This window comes from Penicillium daleae (assembly GCF_028827525.1).
Source record: "Penicillium daleae strain IBT 16125 chromosome Unknown utg000007l_segment0_segment0, whole genome shotgun sequence".
Classification (NCBI taxonomy): domain Eukaryota; kingdom Fungi; phylum Ascomycota; class Eurotiomycetes; order Eurotiales; family Aspergillaceae; genus Penicillium; species Penicillium daleae.
Genome location: NW_026623155.1, coordinates 179,482 through 199,094, shown reverse-complemented (window position 1 = coordinate 199,094; position 19,613 = coordinate 179,482). Strand labels below are relative to the sequence as shown.

Sequence of the window (19,613 nt, the reverse complement as noted above, 5' to 3'; positions counted from 1 at the left end):
CCGCGTCGCGTCACGTGTTGTCTATTCGAGCCCCCAATATTCGGCCAAGCGTAAGCGACCGTCTTAATCTCCCCCTCAAAGCCCCGGAAAGAGGATGCGCCCTCCTCCGTGCCCCACGGTCCCTGGCCTTGAACATGTCCTCGGATTACGAGGAAGACAGTGATGTGACCCTGCTGCATGCCGGCTTCCGCCCTGGCGACAGCCTGACTCGCGCAGCTTTGCCTGCTCCACCCTCATACCTCCCCCAGCCCGACGACGACCCTAACGAGAGCGATTCGGCATATGGGGAAGATTCATTACTGCGGGACGATACGAAGACACTCGCTTCGCATATCACCGAGTATCGATACGAATTTGGTCGTCGGTACCACGCTTTTCGGGATGGTGCTTATTGGGTATGTGCGGGGGAGGAAGACAATACCTTCAATAATGCCCAGGGTTCTCCCGGAAAATTTCAGACGATGGATCATGAAGCTGATGTTTGGGAAATATGTATAGGGACCAAACGACGAGGTCGCGAATGAACAGCAAGATCTTGCGCATCATATGTACACAGTGACCCTGGACGGAAAGCTGCATCTCGCCCCGCTCAGCCAGCCACAGGTGGGTTATGTGTCTGGATCCTCCCCGCATGCAGCATTCTAAACAGATCTAGGAAATCCTTGATGTAGGGACTGGAACTGGGATATGGTCTATGTGTGTCAACTGAGAAGATATGCGATTCCAGTCTAGGGAATCAATAAAGCTGATGGTTGATTTTAGTGATATGGCCGATCAATACCCTGGCGCCCGCGTCACCGGAGTCGACCTTTCGCCAATACAACCTACCTTTGTTCCCCCGAATTGTACATTTGAGATTGATGATATGACGATGCCGTGGACGTATGCGCCCGAACGATTTGACTTTATTCACGTCCGCGAGTTGTTCGGCTCCATTCCTGATTGGGATGAATTCTTCCGACAATGCTACCGCGCGTTGAAGCCGGGGGGCTATATCGAAGTCGTGGAACATTCGGTGAGCCCGGTTGTCGACGATGCTACAATGGGCGTGGATCATTTCTATCGGACTTGGGGGGAAACTGTCATAAAAGCCGGAGAACGGTTTGGTAAGAGCTTTTCTATCTGGGAAGAGAGCGCCGATCGACTGAAAAAGGCCGGGTTTGAAGACGTGGTGGAGAGTTCTTATAAATGGCCGATGAACGCGTACGTTTTCTCTTCTAAGACGATGGATACAGGCGAAACAAGGAAACTTAACACTCGCAGTAGCTGGAGCGATGACCCGAAGCTACGTGAGCTGGGACGGTGGAACCAATTCCGTCTCAATGGAGGCATTGAAGGATTCATGCTGCGACTTTTGACCACGACGTTAGAGTGGTCCTATGAGAAGGCTCAAGTCTTTCTCGCGCAGATGCGGACATGTCTGCGCGACTACCGAACGCATGCTTATCTCCCAGTTACTGTGGTTGTGGCGCGGAAACCAACTGGTTGAGATTTCAACTGGGCAATGATCTCGACCTTTGAATTATAACCCCATTAGTCTATTTTATTATACCCCATATGCTTTTACAATTATTTTATTATGAGAGACAGATTGCCAAGAGAGTCATGCATATAGTCCTAAAACATACCGTGTACGGAGTACTCGAGTCAATAATAGCCCGAAATCAATCTGTCCCTAGTTCTCTCCAGCCACGGATTTACCTCGTATCTGGTACTTCCCCAGTCATGACAATACGCAAACCTCACATCTTAACTCCGGACCCACAACCTCCCAAGCCGCGCTTTTGATTGGCGTAGATCCACCAGACCCGACCGTCGCGGGCCCGCATAAATCAAAGCCCCTCCGCCTCCCTCTGTTGTTCTTCCTTCAACCCGCTAGAATTGCTGACACAAGCCTTAGCGCTGACCACGAGAATGGCCACTTCCCCACAGCCAGAGATGACGCAGGCGATCTCAGCGCCAGACAGTCACGCCGCATCGCGGGACGAGTGGGCAGGCCTCACGGATCCTGCCGAGCGCCGAAGGAGACAGAATCGGATCAATCAGAGGGCTCACCGTATGCCATCATTCCACTGGAAAATGTTTTGGTCTCGAGGCCATACTGACAATTTTATAGGAATGCGCCAGCGCCAGCGGATACGAAACCACAAAGATGTGCACCCTAAAAGTGTCGTGGCGTCGGCCTCGTCCTCCTCATCCTCCTCATCCTCCTCCTCCTCCTCTTCATCATCGACCGCCCTCGTACCCAAAGAATCCAGCACATCACCATCAGCACAATCACAGCGCCAGAGTGGCTGTCTTGCGCCCGGAACTGCACGAGCCCTCCTAACCCAATTCGCCGAATCCGCTTTCAAGAGTTACATGCTCGGCTCTCCAACCTCCGAGCATCTACTTGTACTGACAAAAGTCAACGTCTTCCGCGCCTTCGGACATAACATGAACCTACTCGGCTGGAACCCGGATCATATGGGCGACGACGCAATCTCCCAATTCAATATTCCCTCCGCCGCGGAGGCTTCCACATCACCAGACTACGGCGATATGCCCGCCAGTCTACATCCCACCAGAATCCAACGAACTATTCCCCATCATCCGTGGCTGGATTTCTTCCCTTCGCCTAGAATGCGGGACAATATGATTCAAGCGGGGGATGATTGGGATGATGAGGCGCTCTGTCATGATATCATGGGGTTCTGGGCACACGATTCGACTGCTGCGCCGGGACTCATTGTGTGGGGGGAGCCATGGGATATTCGGAATTGGGAGTTGACGGAGGCATTTTTGAAAAAGTGGCAGTGGATCGTGAGGGGCTGTCCGGAGATAATGAATAGCACCAATTCGTGGCGGGCACGGCGGGGGAGAAGCTTATATTCCGGTATATTTAGACAGTCTCAGACACAGGAATAGAATCTCAATAGAGTGCTTTATCGTTACATCTTGCTTGGTTGGGTAGTTTTAAGCTCTCGCCTTGTTTCGAGGAGATAGGCAATAAGCGTCAGTGACATGCTGGACCGATCGATGGCGCTAATGCAAGTTGCTGACAGGCAAAAAAGCCTAAAAAGAAGATTCGAGAGTATCCGCCAATGACACTGAAGACTTCCAGACAAAAGACCCACTACGCGTAATCTCAGATTTGTCAGGATTAGGTTTTGTAACGTAAGTTCGGTAACATTGTCGTATGTATACGAAAATGACGTCGCCAGAAGACAAGCCCTTAGTTCGTACATTTGAATAGTTGCAGAAATCAGTCGTACTCGCATTCGTACTCGGTTTGCACAAATCAGATACATATTACATAGAACCAAAAAATATCTGCAGTCTAATCATCCATCTTCAAACCCGGCCACCCAATACACAATACGGATGCAACCCCCCCCCCTAAATCCACTCAAACTTATCCCCCAAGAACTGATGAGCACGAACATCTCCAGAACGAGCATGGCCCTCAAAGTTCTCTGCCCGCGCAGCCCGTCCACAAAGACGACCAAGCTCACCACTCTCCTGCGCTGAAGTAACCTCCTGGTAGGTAACAGTCTTCAAATACTTACCCACCCACAAACCACCGGTGTACCTAGCCGCGCCGCGAGTAGGAAGCACATGGTTCGTACCAATGCACTTATCACCGTACGAAACGCAGGTCTTCTCGCCCAGGAACAGGGCGCCGTAGTTGGACATTTTCTCCAATGCCTCGCGTGGCTGCTGCGTCAGGATCTGCACGTGTTCGGACGCGTACTCGTCCGCCAGCTTGTATGCTTCGTCCAGGTTCTCCACGACGTTGACTTCGCCCAGGCGATCCCAGGAAACGCTGGCGATGTCTGCTGTGGGGAGGATCTTGAGTAACCGGTCCACTTCGGCGAGGGTCTTTTCGCCCACGCTTCGAGAGTTGGTGATCAGGACGGCGGGGGAGTCCGGACCGTGCTCGGCTTGGGAGAGGAGATCGGTGGCTGCGGTGAAAGGGTCGGCGTGCTCGTCGGCGACGATCAGGACTTCTGTTGGACCGGCGGGGAGATCAATGCCAATTTCCTCGCCGAAGAGTTGGCGCTTCGCCTCGGCGACGAAGGCATTGCCCGGCCCAGCGATGAAGTCCACCTTTTTCATGGTCTCCGTGCCGATGGCCATTGCGGCGACGGCTTGCACGCCTCCCAGGATGTAGATCGCGTCGGCGCCGGCAAAGTGCATTGCGGCCACGGTGTTGGCCGGGATTTTGCCGGCGATGGGGGGCGTGCATGCGGTGACGTGAGGAACGCCGGCGCATTTGGCTGTCAGAATGGTCATGTGGCTGGAGGCGAGCAGAGGATAGCGACCACCGGGGATGTAACTATTCACGAATGGGACACTCAGTAAACCAGCAACAAAAGAAAGGACATGGCAAAGCGAAAACTCACGCGCCAACCGAATTGATAGGAATATTCTTCTGTCCCAGATGAACTCCCGGCCGAATCTCCAACTCAAAGTCCTTCAGCGACGCCCTCTGCGCCAAAGCAAATGTGCGCACATTCTCCTGCACTTGCTTGATATCGTCGATAATCTGCTGAGGAACTGTCGAGATGATTTGCTGGATTTCGTCGGGTGACAGCTTGAAGCTTTCGGGGCTCCATTTATCGAATTTCTCCGAGTATGTTCTCACAGCCCTGTCGCCATTCGCGCGGATGTCGTTGATGACACCGCGCACAATGGCAGACGTATCAACCGTAGATGCAGGGCCCGCGTTGGAGCGATTGGGCTGTTTGAGTTTGAGGACCATAGTGATGAGGGGTGTTTGTTCGAAGGGGGAGGAGCAGTTGTTAGGAATGCTTTTAAATCGCTTTGCTCTGGATTATGATAATTGGGTGCTTCCTTCACGTCCTATAAGAAGCTTTTGGTAACACAGCTCAGCTATCGTGATTCTTCGGCTTTATGTTTTGTCTTCGGACTCGGCGCCGATGCCGATATGCTTACTCTTACTGTACTTGCCATCCAAAATTGTCCCCGCAATTTTCGGATGCCGCGTGGAGAGCTTAACGCCCGTCGGAATGTGGGGAAGTTTGGCTGCACCGGCTTCCGAATGGATGGCTTTACTGACTTACGGAGGCGAAAGATCTTGAAGAAACATTCTGTCAAGCTTATTATCACCCCGGCATCCGCCGGTAGACGGGTCAATTTGCTCGTTTGATTTTGAATCTTGCTCAGTGGATACTAGGCAATTAACTATACAGTCGAGACCAACCCTTAGTTCACCTCCTACCAAAATCCGTCTTCTCATTTGCTCTAATCCTTGGATAATAGAGAATCGGACGTCGGAAATACACGTCAAAGAAAAATGAACTTTCCCTGTTTTCGCGACTGGTGGCATCTCGTCGAGAGTTCACAGCCTCTAAACATGAGTTGGCTTTCTCCACAGGTTGAAGCATTCGATCCATACCCCCACTTCTTCAATCCTTTTGAAAAAGTGAATGTTGCATCGTTCTAGCTCTTACCAAGTCAATTGCCGAGTACGTCTCAGTATTTAACATGTCAGAGGTCTCAACGGCCTGGAGAGTTCCAGTGCAACCTCGCTGTCAGCTACCCCGAGCAGTTTCCCCCGCATTTTAAGGGTCCTCCCTCTTGTCAATCATAACACGAGTATTTCCACAAATAAGATCGGGGTCATCCTTGAAATGAGCACCTATAAATGTAGAGTATAGAGAAGGCGTCAACGGAACTTATCAGCCGCGATGCATTTCCTAGCAATTGCTGCGCTGTTTTCAACCGTGGTGGCGGGCTTGGCCCCTCCAAAGTCTGTGTGGTACCGGCAGCCGGTAACTCGTCGATTGATGATACTCCTGCTGTGTTGAAAGCGTTTGACCAGTGCGGACATGGAGGGAAGATTCTGTTTCAGAATACAACGTACCATATCAACAGTGTTATGAACACGACCGGACTGGAGAACTGTGAGATTGATCTTCGCGGAACGCTATTGGTATGATCCTCCTCCACAAATCTTAATCTTGATTCTGGTGCGGGACTGATATGTGTGAAAAGTGGAGCACAAATGTCTCGTACTGGCTTAATCACTCCCTGCCAGTCGGGTACCAGAACCAATCCACGGCGTGGGTGTTTGGTGGTAAGAATATCCGCTTCGATGGTCATGGGTATGGTACTTTGAATGGCAATGGGCAGACTTGGTATGATGCTTGTGGATCGGTGTCGAATTATCCCGGTCGACCGCATGCTATGACTGTGGCTGAGACTAGCAACTCGGAGTTTACGGGGTTGCGTTTCGTCCAGAGTCAGATGTGGTACGTAACTCACCTCACACCTACTCTGAAGTATAGGTAGGTACTCGATGCTTAATATTGACTGCCCGCCTTTCAGGACACTATCTATCATCCACTCCCAAAACACTGTATTCGACCATATCTACGTGAACAGCACCTCGACCCACTCCTCATCCCGCAACACAGACGGCGCAGATACAATCTACAGCTCACACATCACATTCCGCAATTGGGAAGTCGACAATGGTGACGACAGTATCAGTCTCAAGGCTAACTCGACAGACATTCTCATCGAAGACTGTCTTTTCCATCGCGGTCTGGGCATCGCACTCGGTAGTATAGGACAGTACAAAGATGTCTACGAGACTATTCAGCGAGTGCAAGCCAGAAATATTACATTCAGCGGCACACTTCATGCTGTGTATTTCAAGACCTGGACCGGGGAACAGGTTAATTATCCTCCGAACGGGGGTGGTGGAGGTCTTGGCTGTATGTCTACATTTCCCACGGCTCCTTTGTTGATGGTATCATGCTGACTTGTCCCGTCTGTATCTAGATGCATCTGATATGATCTTCCAGGACCTCAAGGCTACCGCATTGAGGGGTCCGGCTATCGCCATATCACAGTGTACCACATTCTCCGGGGCAGCTGGAAACTGCACGTCTTCCAAGTTCCAGCTTCGAGATCTCACATTCAGAGATTTGACTGGGACTACGACTAGTCACGATGTGGCTAGCTTACAGTGCTCAGGTGTAAAGCCTTGCGAGAATATCTCCATTACGGGGGTTGATCTGGCTGTCAGTTCTAATGGGACGCTGGCTGATGAGTACCTGTGTGGGAATGTGGAGGGAACTCGTGGGTTCAAGTGTACTGGGGATGTGTGTGTTGGTGGGAGTGCGACTGGTGGCTGCTGAGGGGTGATTGATATGTTTCAGACTAGCTTTAAGACTCTTACATGCTAGCTACTTGATTATCAAAGTCGTAACTACCTATGTGAAAAGACAAGAGGGAGAGGTAAAGTCATAGTCATCAATCATGTCGTGGGTATCATATTCAGAATCTCCTATTCATACATGCAGAGCAAAAAACAACTAGGAAAAAAGAAACACTCCTGGTTTACACAATTATACTCCACCCGCGGGTACACAATGCCCCAGATCCCCAATTAACTGGGCAAGACTCTGAACCAGGGGTAAAGTACGATCTGACGGGTCCGGCCGAAGTACTCGCTGCACCATCTGCATGGTAGTGCTCGTATCCGCCAAAGCAATTGGTCCGCCAGGACCCTGTATTGCAGGAATGCCACAGCTCAGGGTGACGAATTTCGTGACATCAGGCGTTTCCTCCGCGTCAAGGAAAACGGTCGGTCCCTGGCTGGCAATGGAAGAGGCGGGGCTTCCAGTCAGCCGCGTGTTCTTGGCTTTGGAGACTACGGCATAGGACCACAGGGCCAAGCCGGCGTAATATACCCCGATGGCCAGGAACCCAGTCAACGAGCTAGGCGCCATTTTCCGAGCCGCACGGATCGTTTGGCCCGCGTGCCACACAGCTCGGCGGGAGTCGGGACTTGTGATCCATTCCAGGGCGGAGTGGTAGACCCGTCGCGCTTCTTGTTTGTCCTCTTTGCCAGCAAAAAGCTGTAATTCCTCCAAGGACATACGAAGCAGCATGGAGACTACTTCACACACCAGTACAATCTCTGGTCGGCACTGCACTCTTAGTTCAGAACAAACCATCCGGAAGTGCTGGAGAGCCTGATCTAGCTCTTGTTGACGGGAATTTGTCACAAGGGCATGCCAATGTTTCGAGTTACTCGTTGAAATGAATTTCAGCCGATGATACTCATTGATCAACGCTGACAGTCCGTGGAGAAGAACCAAGGCGGACAGTTGCGTGTCGATACGATCTTGAAAGTGCGACAGCTGAGACATGTCGCGAAGGAGATCGGCAAGAGAGGGCATTCGCTCTGGCGTGATGACGCAGAAAAGCTCTTTCCATTCGGTGGCAGTCTTGGCTTCCCATAAGGGACGGGCTGCCGGTAGTGGAAGTTCCAAGTCGGCGTAGGAGATCAAGGGGTTGACGTTGAGTGTGACTGAGATTTGAGAGTCGTGGAGGAAGAGATGGTAGACCAGCCTATAGAGATTATAAGCATCAGATTGGCTGGTTTGTTCTGAGATGATCACTTACCTTTTGAACGACTCCTGTTCAATCCAGTCATGCCACTTGCGCTCTAATGCCTGTCCCGTATCTTCCACCCGAGGGATAATATCGGTGTAGACCGAACGACGGAAACGCAGAGCTCGACGGAGCATAGTCACCAAAGGCTGCGAGAAGCTCTCGGCGATTTCGGTCTTTCGTCGATTTCCACTCCATATTCCGACATCAATATTCAATGCATAGGTTTGTGATGTGCGTAGGTCACGGGTGGTACTGTTATCGTTTTCATACTGCCAGAACGTTAGAATCGCCGCTCCCTCTGAATGATGCCAAACGGAGAAAATTCAAGAGGGTTGGATAAGATACGTACTTTGATAGGCATATACAATCGGACAATCTCCAGCAGAGCATAACCAAGCTTTCTGATGGTGGGAATGGGAGAGCGAACGGCTGATGCAGAAGCCAGAGCCGCAAGAATACTAGCATGCTCGCTATTTGGTCGGAAAGTCGGCCCGTGAATAAAAGAATCAACACTGTGCGACTGGAATTCAAAGTATTGCTGGATCAAGCCGTCCAGTAGTTCAGTGCTGGGGAACGACTTCATAATTCGACTCAAATTGGCTTCTCGGCTGATCTCCAGCACCAACCCAAAAATGAGGTCACGGCTGCTGGAAGACAGACGTTCACACAGAATCTGCCGATCGGGCGTGGCACTTGCTTCGGGGCTGTCGATGGTGTGTGGAACGGATAAATTCTCGTGATCGTCGAATGCGCGGTCCTCCTGGGCAGGCTTCCACTGGGAAAGAGATGAGCGATGGTAGGCCTCGGCACCAATTCCAATTCCACTATCCGCATCAAAGCGGTCCTGCGACTCCGGGTCATGGGCTCCGGGCACAAAGTTGCGGGAATTGTACATATCGATCAACCCAAAGTCGCCATCCGTCAAGTTGAAATCCAAAGCGGGGATCTCCAATGCCCCGTAATGTGTGAATTCGGGTATCAAATTGGATGGTTCGAAAGGGTCATTATATCGGCTTAATGAAGAGATCAACGAGTCGGGAATAAAATTCGGGAAAAATGTGCCGTCCACGCTGAAGATGCCACTTTCTTGGTCGGTAGGTGATACTGGCGAATTCTGTCAGTTCAGACCTATTTTACCGGAGGGTGGTATTGCAGTCATCTTACCTCCATACTCCATTGGAATTTGCTCGCCCGTCGGGGGTACTGCTGGCGAGAGTACCGGTGGTTCCGGAGGAGGCCCATGAGGAGTCATGAGTATGCCCCCACTCCTGCCCCCGGCTGGAAACTCATCCATGGGAGTTGGCATGGGGGAAAATGCCACGGAGGCAGTCAGATCCATTGGCTGGCTGGGCATAATTGGATTTGAATGTTCAGTTGAGCTCTGCTGCTGCGGTTCAGGAGATGAATCTTGCACCACATCTTGCCAATCGCACTGCAAATTCCGCTCTCGACACCGTCGACACGGCTTCTCCTCGTCACACTTGAGCTTGGAAGAGGCACAGGCCTTGCAGGCTTGGGAGACGCGACTCTGCTTTGCGACGGAGGAGCTTCTCTTGCGCTTCCGATCGCGGTCATGGGCATGACCGGTGGCATGTCTCTTCAACAAGTCACTGGGTGGGACACAGTGTCAGTGAGTGTAGGGCGAATGAACTGGGAAAATGAAGCAACTGACGGTCGCGCAAACCCCTTGTCGCAGACATCACAGACGTATGGTTTCTCGCGGGTATGAGACCGGACATGGCGGATTAAATGGTCTGCTCGATTATAGTGGCGTTTACAGAAGCCGCATTGGAAATAGCCTCCATCCTTGGACTTGACGGGGGATTGGGAAGCGTTGAGTGGATCCACGGCGGGCGGCGAGTCATCGAACATGGTGGAGGAGGAGCATTGAGGGAGGGGTTAGAGAGCGAGGAAGACGAGGAAGCTTAGATGGCGAGGGTGTCGAAGAGAAGAGAGAAGAGAGAAGAGAGAAGAGAGAAGAGAGAAAGAGGCACAAGAAGGAGGGGAAGAGGCCAAAAATCCGGGGTAGCGACGACCGATTAAGCGGATGGCCAGTTTCGCAGTCTTCTCCGGTCACTTTCTTATTCGGTGACTTTGGATTTCCACTTTTAATTCGCCAAAAGCCGTGGGTTGCCTTCGTTTTTTCGGCCTTTCTTGAAAAAGGTTCGGATTTTGGTGGAGACCTCTCTTCCAGTCAACCCGTGACTTGCTCTCTCCAACTCGCTCTTTCTACCTTCTACCTTCTCCTTCTCCATCTCAACATGCTCTCTCCTATCGCTAGTCTCTTCAAAGATCTTCATGCAATTACTTCAATTACTCCATTTATCCAATTCCTTACCTCTTCTCAGCCCGTGGTAGGGGGGTACTTCACTGCACTTGCCATGGCCACCTGTGGATCGCCGAGCTCCACTGCCGCCAGTTCCCCAGATTTACGCACAGTCCAGCCTCTGGGCTTTCGCCTCACCGATGATTCGTCCAGAGCACCGGCTAGCTAGCCTGGTCATGGTTCCCCTCAACGCCCCCTCGTGAGGCATTCGCGTCCTTTTGGAGATCCCTGTATCTCGTGAAGGGTCTAACTAGGCCCTGGGCCGTCAAGTCTTACGCAACCCTTCTATATGAGTCGTCCGGGGTGCCACGGGGGTCCCTGAGTCCCCTTAACAAGTTCGCTTGGGCGAAGTCCAAAATGCTCTGGACCCGAAGCAGCCCGGAGTCCTACTGTCGGCATGTGGGGGAACATACCCGACGTCCGCAATCCGGTGGCTCGACACCCCATTGTCCAGCGGGGGAGCAATATATTGCACTCGGACGGATGACCGAGTGTCAGGGCATTTGATTTTCGTTTTCACCCGACCGTGTTCGTCATCTTTGATCCCAAGTGCAACAAAATGGGTAAGCCCTAGCTCCTGATCCTGCTATCCCGCAGCCACCGTTTCGCTGGGTGTCCAAGTTAGAAAGGCGAACGCGTTGGGGGAGACTTTTCCCAGAAAAAAAAAAGAAAAGAGAGAAAAACAAAGGGGAAAGAAAACTGCTAATCATTGTAAAGTTCTCACACCAGTACATTTTTTCTCCCATGGCTCGACCATGATGTTGGGAGAAGAGTCCGAGAGCGCCGATTACTGGAAGAAGTGTGGCGATGAAGCCCTTGCCCGGAACATCAAGGGTGTTGTCATTATGGTATGGATAGTCTAATAACCCCGACAACACATTGATTCCTGGGGGCTGTGTCTCTAACATCACAAATTAGGGCGCGCATTGGGACTGCCTCGGCGATAGAATCGAGCTTTCTACAAATCCCAACCCCGGCAAAAGTCCCGTCGCCTATGTCAGTCCCGATAAGTACGTCAACTACGAGCTAAATCCCGACCTGGAGACGACCGATCGCTGTATCAAGATGCTAGCCAAAGAAGGCTTCAACGTCGGAGGCAACCCCAAGTTTGACTGGATTCACGACGTCTATCTCATCCTCATCCGCATGTTCCCATCAGGCTGCCCGCCTACCACTCTCATCTCCGCCAACGCCCGCTACGATCCTCACTTCCATATGAAGATGGGCGCGACCTTGCGACCCCTGCGTAAGGAGAACTACCTCATCATCGGCACGGGCGGTGCCGTGCACAACCTATACCGCAACCGATGGGCCCCCATGTTGCGGTTCCGTGACAACTTTGCCATGGAGACTCCGCCCGAGGACTGGGCTTTGGAGTTCCGACAGGCTGTTGAGGATGTTATTACCAAGACATCTGGTTTGCAGTTGCGTCGGGCTATGACCCGTTTAATGAAGCATCCTCGCTTCCGGGATGCCCATGCCACTGATGACCATTTCATGGCCGCGTTATTTGTGGCTGGTGCCGCCGGTGATGTGGAAGATGAGAATACCCCTGCGGTCTTGGGTGCAGAGAGCTGGGAGTTGACTAATATGTGCAATTCCCAGTTCACTCTCGGTCAGTGGTCGAGGGAGATCGCTGTGTAAGCTAGAGTTTCGATTTTGTGTTTTATCTTATTCGAGATGAGTGGCGTCGTATGCACAGGATTGTTATCGATATCTTTAGAGTACTCAATGATCGTTTGTATCAAGAGAGCTAAATCTGATATGTCGTAGAATTCGTGCATGCTTCCAAATTTGATTCAAATAAGGGCCTGCAAACAAAAACCTCCAAACACAACAGTATCTATCACGATGTGTTCTCGCTCCATGCGTCAGTAATACCATACGCTTGTTCTAACCTTCCCTACACCATCCGAAAACCTGCCCGATGATGTGGTTTTAGTGTTCTGTAAAAGCAGGTTTCCTCCGATAAAATGCAACTAATATTCCATCATATCGACAGGCTTACGACCATATAAACCTCGAAGCCTTTTGGCGTGGTGAATTGTCGAGACGACCTCTATATGAGTGTCCGAATGGGCCTTGACGATGGATTGAGACCCGACGGTATATTGAGGTGAACAAGTATTCGTGAATGGCTTTTGTGATGAAGTCAAGGAAGATATCGGCTCCGCCATATGGCTGGGGCTTGGGTTGTTTGTTGGAGCCTTGTGGTAAATTGTATGACTTTCAGGGGAGTATCAAGTCAAGACTCCAGCGAAGACGGTAGAGAGAGTTGGTCAATGGGTATGATATTCCTATGATGCTTGTTGCGGGATATTTTGGATTTCGCTGTCTCTGTCGTCGGATGATTTCTGTTGCGGATAGGAAATTGTGTCTCAGTCTACGAGTATCTGGTAATAACCTTATAAGAAGGTGGTAAAAGGGGCAAAGATAGGTAGATATAGGTTTTATGAAACTAGGTGCCTTTTTCTCTACCAGTGTCTTTTTGCTTCCGGGACGGTCAATCAGGCGTCATAAACTAGTCAGTATTGCGGATTTTGCTGGTTTGTCATGTTCCTCGACGCCACGTTAAATCCATCCATTAGTTTGCATAAAGCTCCATTGAATATTGTGTGCAAATGCTTTCGGTAGGTCAATTATCGCGAATGGCCTTAACGGGATGAACGGTTTCAATATATGAGCATGTAATATGAAAAGGTCGACTGAATTCAGACACTAGAATATGAACTACCGACCATGAATTGAAAGGATGAAAGCTCCTAAATCTCATCAGTCATTGGCTGAACTGTCAAGTTAGTAGACCACCAGTCCGAGAAACAAGGCGTAACTTCAACCGAATTGACCGAGGTACTACGGGGTAGAGTTTCATTGCATCTTCGGAAATTTACTGTACGCAGGGAGATCTGTTTAGAATTGCGTATATACGACAATCTCGACGACATGCACTTGCAAACCACACTCGGGGATGAATGCGGCCGAGGTCGTCCTGAACATTGGGCGAATCTCGGCGTGTCCAATTATGTATGGCCAAACTTGGAGATGCTCAATTTAATGTGCACAGACATGACCCACCCTTTGAATCGGCTGAATTAAAATCAGAATTCTGGCGAACAAAGTTCATTTTATGCCCATGCCAAGACTACCAAGACGGAGAAATTGACATCTCATTTAGTACCCCGCGATCTCGGCATAGCATAGACCGACAGTTGTGGGGAGAGCTATAAATACAAGTTCAGGAAATGGCACTACACCTGACTCATCCTCAAAACAATCGGTACAATCGATGCAATCAGAATGCGAGTGCTGCACGCAATACTAGCTAGCCTTCTGGCAATCCCCGCGGAAAGCACGTATATTGTGCCCGGCGGTAGATGGTACGACACAAACGGAACCTTGATCAACGCACATGGAGCTGGAATCACCTTTGACCAGAAGACTGGCCGTTTTTGGTGGTTCGGCGAATATAAAACCGAAGAGCACCCAGAAGGAGGCGGAGTCTCTGTTTACAGTTCTGAGGACTTGAGCACTTGGACTTGGGGGGGTCTTGCCCTAAGTATTTCATCCTTGCGTGGCTTAGTTTGCGTGGCAGGTTAATCAAATGGGTCAACATTCTAACCTATCTCTGTAGGTCCAATTGATGGGCACCCCTACATCTCGTCTAAGAACGTAATCCAACGACCCAAAGTAGCCTACAGCCCTGAGACCAATGATTACCATGTGTGTAGATATTCCTTCCTCGGTCCGATCGTCGCGTGAACAGATGCTAACGTGAATTGCAAAGATGTGGTGGCATGCCGACAACTCAACTTACGGGCTCCTTCTCCAAGGCCATGCTGTGTCTTCCACGATCGGTGGGCCATACTCTTTTGTCGACGCGACCGCACCGCTTGGAAACTGGTCGCAGGACTTTGGCATGTTTACCGACTATAAAGATGGCAAGTCATATGCTCTCTACTCCAACGGCGATAGTCTATATGGGCGAGATGTGTACGTCTCAAGCATAAACGATAATCTCACGGCACTCGAGCGAGCCGTGTATCGTTTCCCGAAATTTGACCTCGAGGCACCATCTATCGTGCAGACTGATAAAAGTTACTGGGCACTGATGAGTCACAAGACGGGATACAGGCCAAATAGTAAGTCATTACTTTGTATTATGACTTTCTACGTAAGACTATTTTGGCTAATGGTACAGACGTGGTGGCATTCCGCGCCGACTCATTGAGTGGTCCATGGTCCCAACCGTTTATTGTTGCGCCGTTAAACACGCGCACGTTTAACTCACAGTCGGGGTTCACGCTTAGAATACCAGGAACCAAGAAGACTACATACCTTTATATCGGCGACCAGTGGGACTCGAATACTATATGGGAGAGTCGGTACATCTGGTTGCCAATGGAGATTGACGAGAAGCAGAAGAGTCTAGACTTGGCCTGGCATGATGTTTATGATCTTGATGTGTACGTACGCCCATCTATATGTTTTCCTCGACTAATATGCGGACCACCTTACAGAAAGACTGGCGAATGGACACCAATCAAGGGTACGACGTACACTGCGGGAAACGCGAGGACCCACGGTGATGCGTACAAGCAGGAAGCTGTAAGTAAAGCCACATGTTGGGCAACGGATATTCCGCAGCTGATTGCCTCAAAGAAATTCGCCACCGACGGAGTTATTCTCACTGGAATATATGGAAATGACAGCACTGTTACGTTCGAGGGTATCGAGGGATCTGGAGAACCACAATGGGTATCATTTTACTATCAAAGTATGTTTTCGTCCTACATTTTCTGCGCACATTTCTAACAATATCATTAGACATTGACGATATGGGCTTCGGTGACCAACGTAAGTTCAGGACCCTGGGATCAAAGAATAATTCTAATTGTTTAATAGCTGGTGGAACCCCCGACAGAATCGGTGGTGCATGGCAGCTCCGGCGAATCAGTAGCGTCGTGGTCAATGGAGACACGTCGAATGTGCAAACACTATACCAGAGAGATACACACAAGGGCATCATCCTCTCTACTCCACTGCAGTTAACGCTGAAGAAGGGGAAGAAGAACACCATCACGGTTGGGGGGTTATCTAATGGGTTTGACTACAAGGGCGCGGATCTTGACCGTATCGTTGTCTATCCTCCTGAGGCCAAGGGAAAATAACAATGTTAAAGATGACGAAGGGGAGCAGAGCGAGGGTCTATTTCATCAAGGGGTCATCATAAAATTAGGATGTGCTATTTTGAATTAGACAAATAAAAAGGCTTGTATTCAAAAGCGTGAACGCACAACGGTCGAGATTTAGGCTCCCTTTTTCTTTCACTCTTCTTGTCCCTGTTATGACGAGGGATAAAACCCCTCACAGGATCACTACTATCAATTCAGAAAGCAATAATTAGGATACGCAGACAAATCTACGGTTTATGAGGATTCAAAGTTCCAATATCGATTGTCTTCATTAAATGACAGCATCCCTTAACAAGAATGCCGAAGTCGAGGAAAACCTCGGTACGTGATATGCGCGTATGTACAGACAGCCTGAAATCAGGAACAAGGCCCAGGAGTAAGTAGAGGACAAGAGGAACAGACGAAGCGAGAACCAAGTCCAAGCCAAGAGGTTCCCACCACGCCGATTAAAATGCTGTATCGATGACAATCAAAAATGGGAAATAATGAGACTCTAGGCATTGCCCAAGGTCTCGCAAGGGAGACTCACCCATGAGTCTCATGCTCATGTCTCATCTCTTCGTGCAAAAACAAATGGAAGTACAAAAAGAAAATCTTCAAAACGCCGCCAACCAATGGGACATAGGGAATCCTTCAAGCAAAAGAGAACAAAACAGGGGCTGTACCAAACAGGGATATTCCAACTCCAAAGTTCAAACGACGATGAACATATACCAAGAAAGGTCGAGGGCAAGACTAGATGACGATCACGTCGCCCTCAGCATCGGCGGGGTCGGAAACCATCATATCTCCGTATTTACCCACTGCCATCAACAGGGGATCGTCTTCCAAATCGATCGCGCTGTCATCATTGTTTGGGACTTGAAACCCCGTATCTGCGAGAGCCAGCTCTTTAGCATTGGGGACGTGCTTGGTATCAGTTTCTGCATCAACGGTCTGATCTCGTGTCCCGCGAAGGTCCGGGGATGCAGTAGTATTCGTTTTCGAATGAGCGCCACGGGCTGACTCAAAAGTAGGGGGTTCAGGAATGACATTCTGCTTTAGCTGAAAACTCCCCATCGAGGCCTGCTCGGAGCCGAATGTCATGCTCTGCAGAGAGCCAGGTGTATTTCTCATAAACCCCCCCTTTTTCCGCTTGCCATACCATCATCTCGTGGAAGAACACCTTGGTCATCCACCATGCACTGAAGCTTGCGGCTCCGCCAAGGGTGAGGCGGTGAAGAATCGAGTCCCAAAGGGCGTCAATCTTCTTAATTACACACTGCGTGCGGTGGTCCGAGAAAGCCAGGGGTAGGTTCAGGATGAAGGAAATCCACTTGTCGGGGAAGTTGTACTCTTCCCCAGTAGCGGTCTCCACTGGGAATTGATGGGCCTCGATCGCCTCAGGACCATCTGGTTTGGAGAAGATGGGAAGACCGGTTGATGCATCAGTATCATCGAGCGGCGTGAGAAGTGCACGGACGTCGTGTTTCAAAATTTGCTCCGTAGGCTGTTCGGCGCAAGTGGGAATGTTGGCTTTGAGGATCATTTCCTTGGGGTCAACGAGAGACTTGAAATCGAACCACATCTGGTTACGATTATCAGGGTGACAGAGCCAAGCGGCAGCAGCGTTGGCAGCCTGGTTCACATCAAGCATATGCTTGAGAAGATTACAGAATATGTGGGCAGGAATCAGTCGTGCAATAGAAACGTGCGATGGCTGGGCCTTGAAGGTCTCTGCGATATGGCTGCAAAGGCGCTGCGAGATTGAGCTGAAAGCATCCAAGACGAGTTTGGGGACCACCTGGGTCGTAAGAGGGGCCACAAAGGCAATCATCTTTTGGTACATCAACCAATCACATTCCTTGATCCAAGGAGCAAGGTTTGGGTGTGTAAGAAGTTTTTGAACCGGCACAGTCAAGGTGCCGTGGAAAGCCGAGAAGTACTTTAAGAGGTTTCGTTCCTTGCAGAACCGGAAACTATCGATCACAGAGATACAGTGTGAGCGGTAGAGGGCAGCAAGTGCCTCAGCAACCTTGGGATCGGTATTAAGTGGAAGATAGCCGCGGATATCAGGGAGGACAAGAGATTCATTGTCGATGCTGGGGACTTCGTCTGTCGGGAATTGAAGCATTTGGTGGATCATCTTCCCGGCTTGCTGAGAAACATTTTGCGTCGTAATAGCAGCATCAGGACCAGAGGGGGATTGGGCTTGGCAATTGCAACAACTGGTGGTGGGAGGATTGGCGGGGAATCGGGGTGCGAATGAGGTTGTCGGTGATGGGAAGACTGCCGTGTCTGCTGTAGGCTGGGCAATGCTAATACTGAAACAAGTGTCAGGGCGGGTAGTTATGAAAGAACACATCTTATCGTACCTCCTTGAGCGCATGCCACTCGCAGGTCTCTCAGGAACACCAGCTGGAATTTGGTGTGGATTCAACGCAACTTGTGGGTTGAGGGGGACAGGTCTTTGTTGCTTCTCCTCAATGACTGACAAGTCGACATAGTGATATTTGGACTCGCCACGAACACCAAGGCGGCGGGTCTGAACATTGGGAAAGATGATGCGGACAAGTTTGCCAAAGGACGCTGGATTCAGGACCGACACTCGCTCCGTTCCACACTTTTCCGCATAGCAGCAATACACCCGGTCTCGTCGTACCGAGCCATTGCTCTTCCGGCAGTTTTCTCGTAGCCTATGGCAAAGAAATTAGACGGAACCACACAAAATGAAAAACATGGTGAGTCCAGATGAGATGATGTAGTGACTCCTTACCAGATCATGGCGAATACTTGTTTCACCTTCTCTGCCTTGCCCCCAGCACCTTCATGTTTCATGACCTCCGCAGCCATCTGCTTCAAAGTGTAGCCCTCATATTGGCGAAGCAATTTCCGCAACTCATTATCGTTTGCAAGCGTGGAGCTGGATCCCCTTTTCTTCTTCCCACCAGCTTCTGACGCTTCTTGGTCATCCATAGTATGGTCGGCGAGATGATTCTCAATACCACTATCATACATGGCTTGATACTGCGGCACCGCTACTGCAGAGAGTGCACTGTGCGGTATGTCCGGTAATCCGTGGTGTGAGAGATTATGAGCGTGCATGGCGTGGGCAGGAAACTCGTCCGGTCGGGAAGCCATCGCATGAGAATCCCGCACAGTTGGGTCTAACGACGCGCCATTGGACTGGTGAGAGAGCTGATGACCAAACCGCATCAGCATATCTTCCGGGTTATTACCAAAGACATGCTGGCCACCTCCAACCTGGGAGGGCATGAATTGAGGGAATCCATCGAGATGTTGGTCTTGGGTTTGTTGTGTTGTGCTCGAATGAATACTAGCAGTCGAACCTCTAGAGCGAGGTCGACGAGCAGCTCGAGAAAGGGTTTCGGATCGAGCGCGCATAGGGTCGGCCGTCCCTGGACGACTATGGGGACCCATCTGCTGTGTCGTCTGCGAGACGATGCTTCCTTGCGACGGCGCCCGCACTATGAATGGAGCATGATTAGCGAGCAGCCCTGATGATATATTGGACATGTGACGGGCGAGGCATCATTCTCACCTAGTTCTGGAGGCATCCTGATTCGGGATCGGTGGTCAACCTGAAAAGTGGAGGAGGGCCCGTCACCAGGGAGATGATCAGGACTCGCACGGGTCGTGTTTTTTTCCTTGGGATTGGGCGCCAGGACACGACGACGATG

The 19,613-nt window shown here is 50.5% G+C and overlaps 8 protein-coding genes across 8 annotated transcripts; 5 read left to right on the top strand and 3 right to left on the bottom strand.

Annotated features, from left to right (window-relative positions):
- Positions 1-134: 134 nt before the first annotated feature.
- On the top strand, positions 135-1,489 carry N7458_007312 (class I SAM-dependent methyltransferase; the record flags this gene model as incomplete). The annotated part of the gene is made up of 4 exons (XM_056910694.1): positions 135-395; positions 499-603; positions 656-696; positions 763-1,489. The coding sequence occupies 4 exons, from the start codon at positions 135-137 to the stop codon at positions 1,487-1,489; spliced, it is 1,134 nt and encodes a 377-aa protein (XP_056763520.1).
- Positions 1,490-1,914: 425 nt separating this feature from the next.
- On the top strand, positions 1,915-2,907 carry N7458_007311 (DUF3425 domain-containing protein; the record flags this gene model as incomplete). Its single annotated transcript, XM_056910693.1, has 2 exons — positions 1,915-2,056; positions 2,117-2,907. The coding sequence occupies 2 exons, from the start codon at positions 1,915-1,917 to the stop codon at positions 2,905-2,907; spliced, it is 933 nt and encodes a 310-aa protein (XP_056763519.1).
- Positions 2,908-3,378: 471 nt separating this feature from the next.
- On the bottom strand, positions 3,379-4,744 carry N7458_007310 (histidinol dehydrogenase family protein; the record flags this gene model as incomplete). Its single annotated transcript, XM_056910692.1, has 2 exons — positions 3,379-4,318; positions 4,386-4,744. 2 exons carry the CDS (start codon positions 4,742-4,744, stop codon positions 3,379-3,381), a joined length of 1,299 nt encoding a protein of 432 aa, XP_056763518.1.
- Positions 4,745-5,636: 892 nt separating this feature from the next.
- N7458_007309 (putative exo-polygalacturonase) lies at positions 5,637-7,151 on the top strand (the record flags this gene model as incomplete). Its single annotated transcript, XM_056910691.1, is given in 5 exon segments — positions 5,637-5,657; positions 5,669-5,938; positions 6,001-6,257; positions 6,334-6,725; positions 6,793-7,151. The coding sequence occupies 5 exon segments, from the start codon at positions 5,637-5,639 to the stop codon at positions 7,149-7,151; spliced, it is 1,299 nt and encodes a 432-aa protein (XP_056763517.1).
- A 210-nt stretch (positions 7,152-7,361) lies between these two features.
- Positions 7,362-10,287, bottom strand: N7458_007308 (putative C6 and C2H2 transcription factor RegA-like; the record flags this gene model as incomplete). The annotated part of the gene is made up of 5 exons (XM_056910690.1): positions 7,362-8,370; positions 8,425-8,684; positions 8,765-9,519; positions 9,580-10,025; positions 10,088-10,287. 5 exons carry the CDS (start codon positions 10,285-10,287, stop codon positions 7,362-7,364), a joined length of 2,670 nt encoding a protein of 889 aa, XP_056763516.1.
- A 1,013-nt stretch (positions 10,288-11,300) lies between these two features.
- N7458_007307 (DODA-type extradiol aromatic ring-opening family dioxygenase) lies at positions 11,301-12,385 on the top strand (the record flags this gene model as incomplete). Its single annotated transcript, XM_056910689.1, has 3 exons — positions 11,301-11,304; positions 11,459-11,589; positions 11,660-12,385. The coding sequence occupies 3 exons, from the start codon at positions 11,301-11,303 to the stop codon at positions 12,383-12,385; spliced, it is 861 nt and encodes a 286-aa protein (XP_056763515.1).
- Positions 12,386-14,038: 1,653 nt separating this feature from the next.
- N7458_007306 (uncharacterized protein) lies at positions 14,039-15,909 on the top strand (the record flags this gene model as incomplete). The annotated part of the gene is made up of 8 exons (XM_056910688.1): positions 14,039-14,297; positions 14,373-14,461; positions 14,526-14,880; positions 14,940-15,204; positions 15,259-15,346; positions 15,401-15,515; positions 15,566-15,595; positions 15,644-15,909. The coding sequence occupies 8 exons, from the start codon at positions 14,039-14,041 to the stop codon at positions 15,907-15,909; spliced, it is 1,467 nt and encodes a 488-aa protein (XP_056763514.1).
- Positions 15,910-16,668: 759 nt separating this feature from the next.
- Positions 16,669-19,490, bottom strand: N7458_007305 (RFX family transcription factor; the record flags this gene model as incomplete). The annotated part of the gene is given in 5 exon segments (XM_056910687.1): positions 16,669-17,067; positions 17,078-18,236; positions 18,288-18,608; positions 18,689-19,400; positions 19,475-19,490. 5 exon segments carry the CDS (start codon positions 19,488-19,490, stop codon positions 16,669-16,671), a joined length of 2,607 nt encoding a protein of 868 aa, XP_056763513.1.
- Between the last annotated feature and the right edge of the window lie 123 nt (positions 19,491-19,613).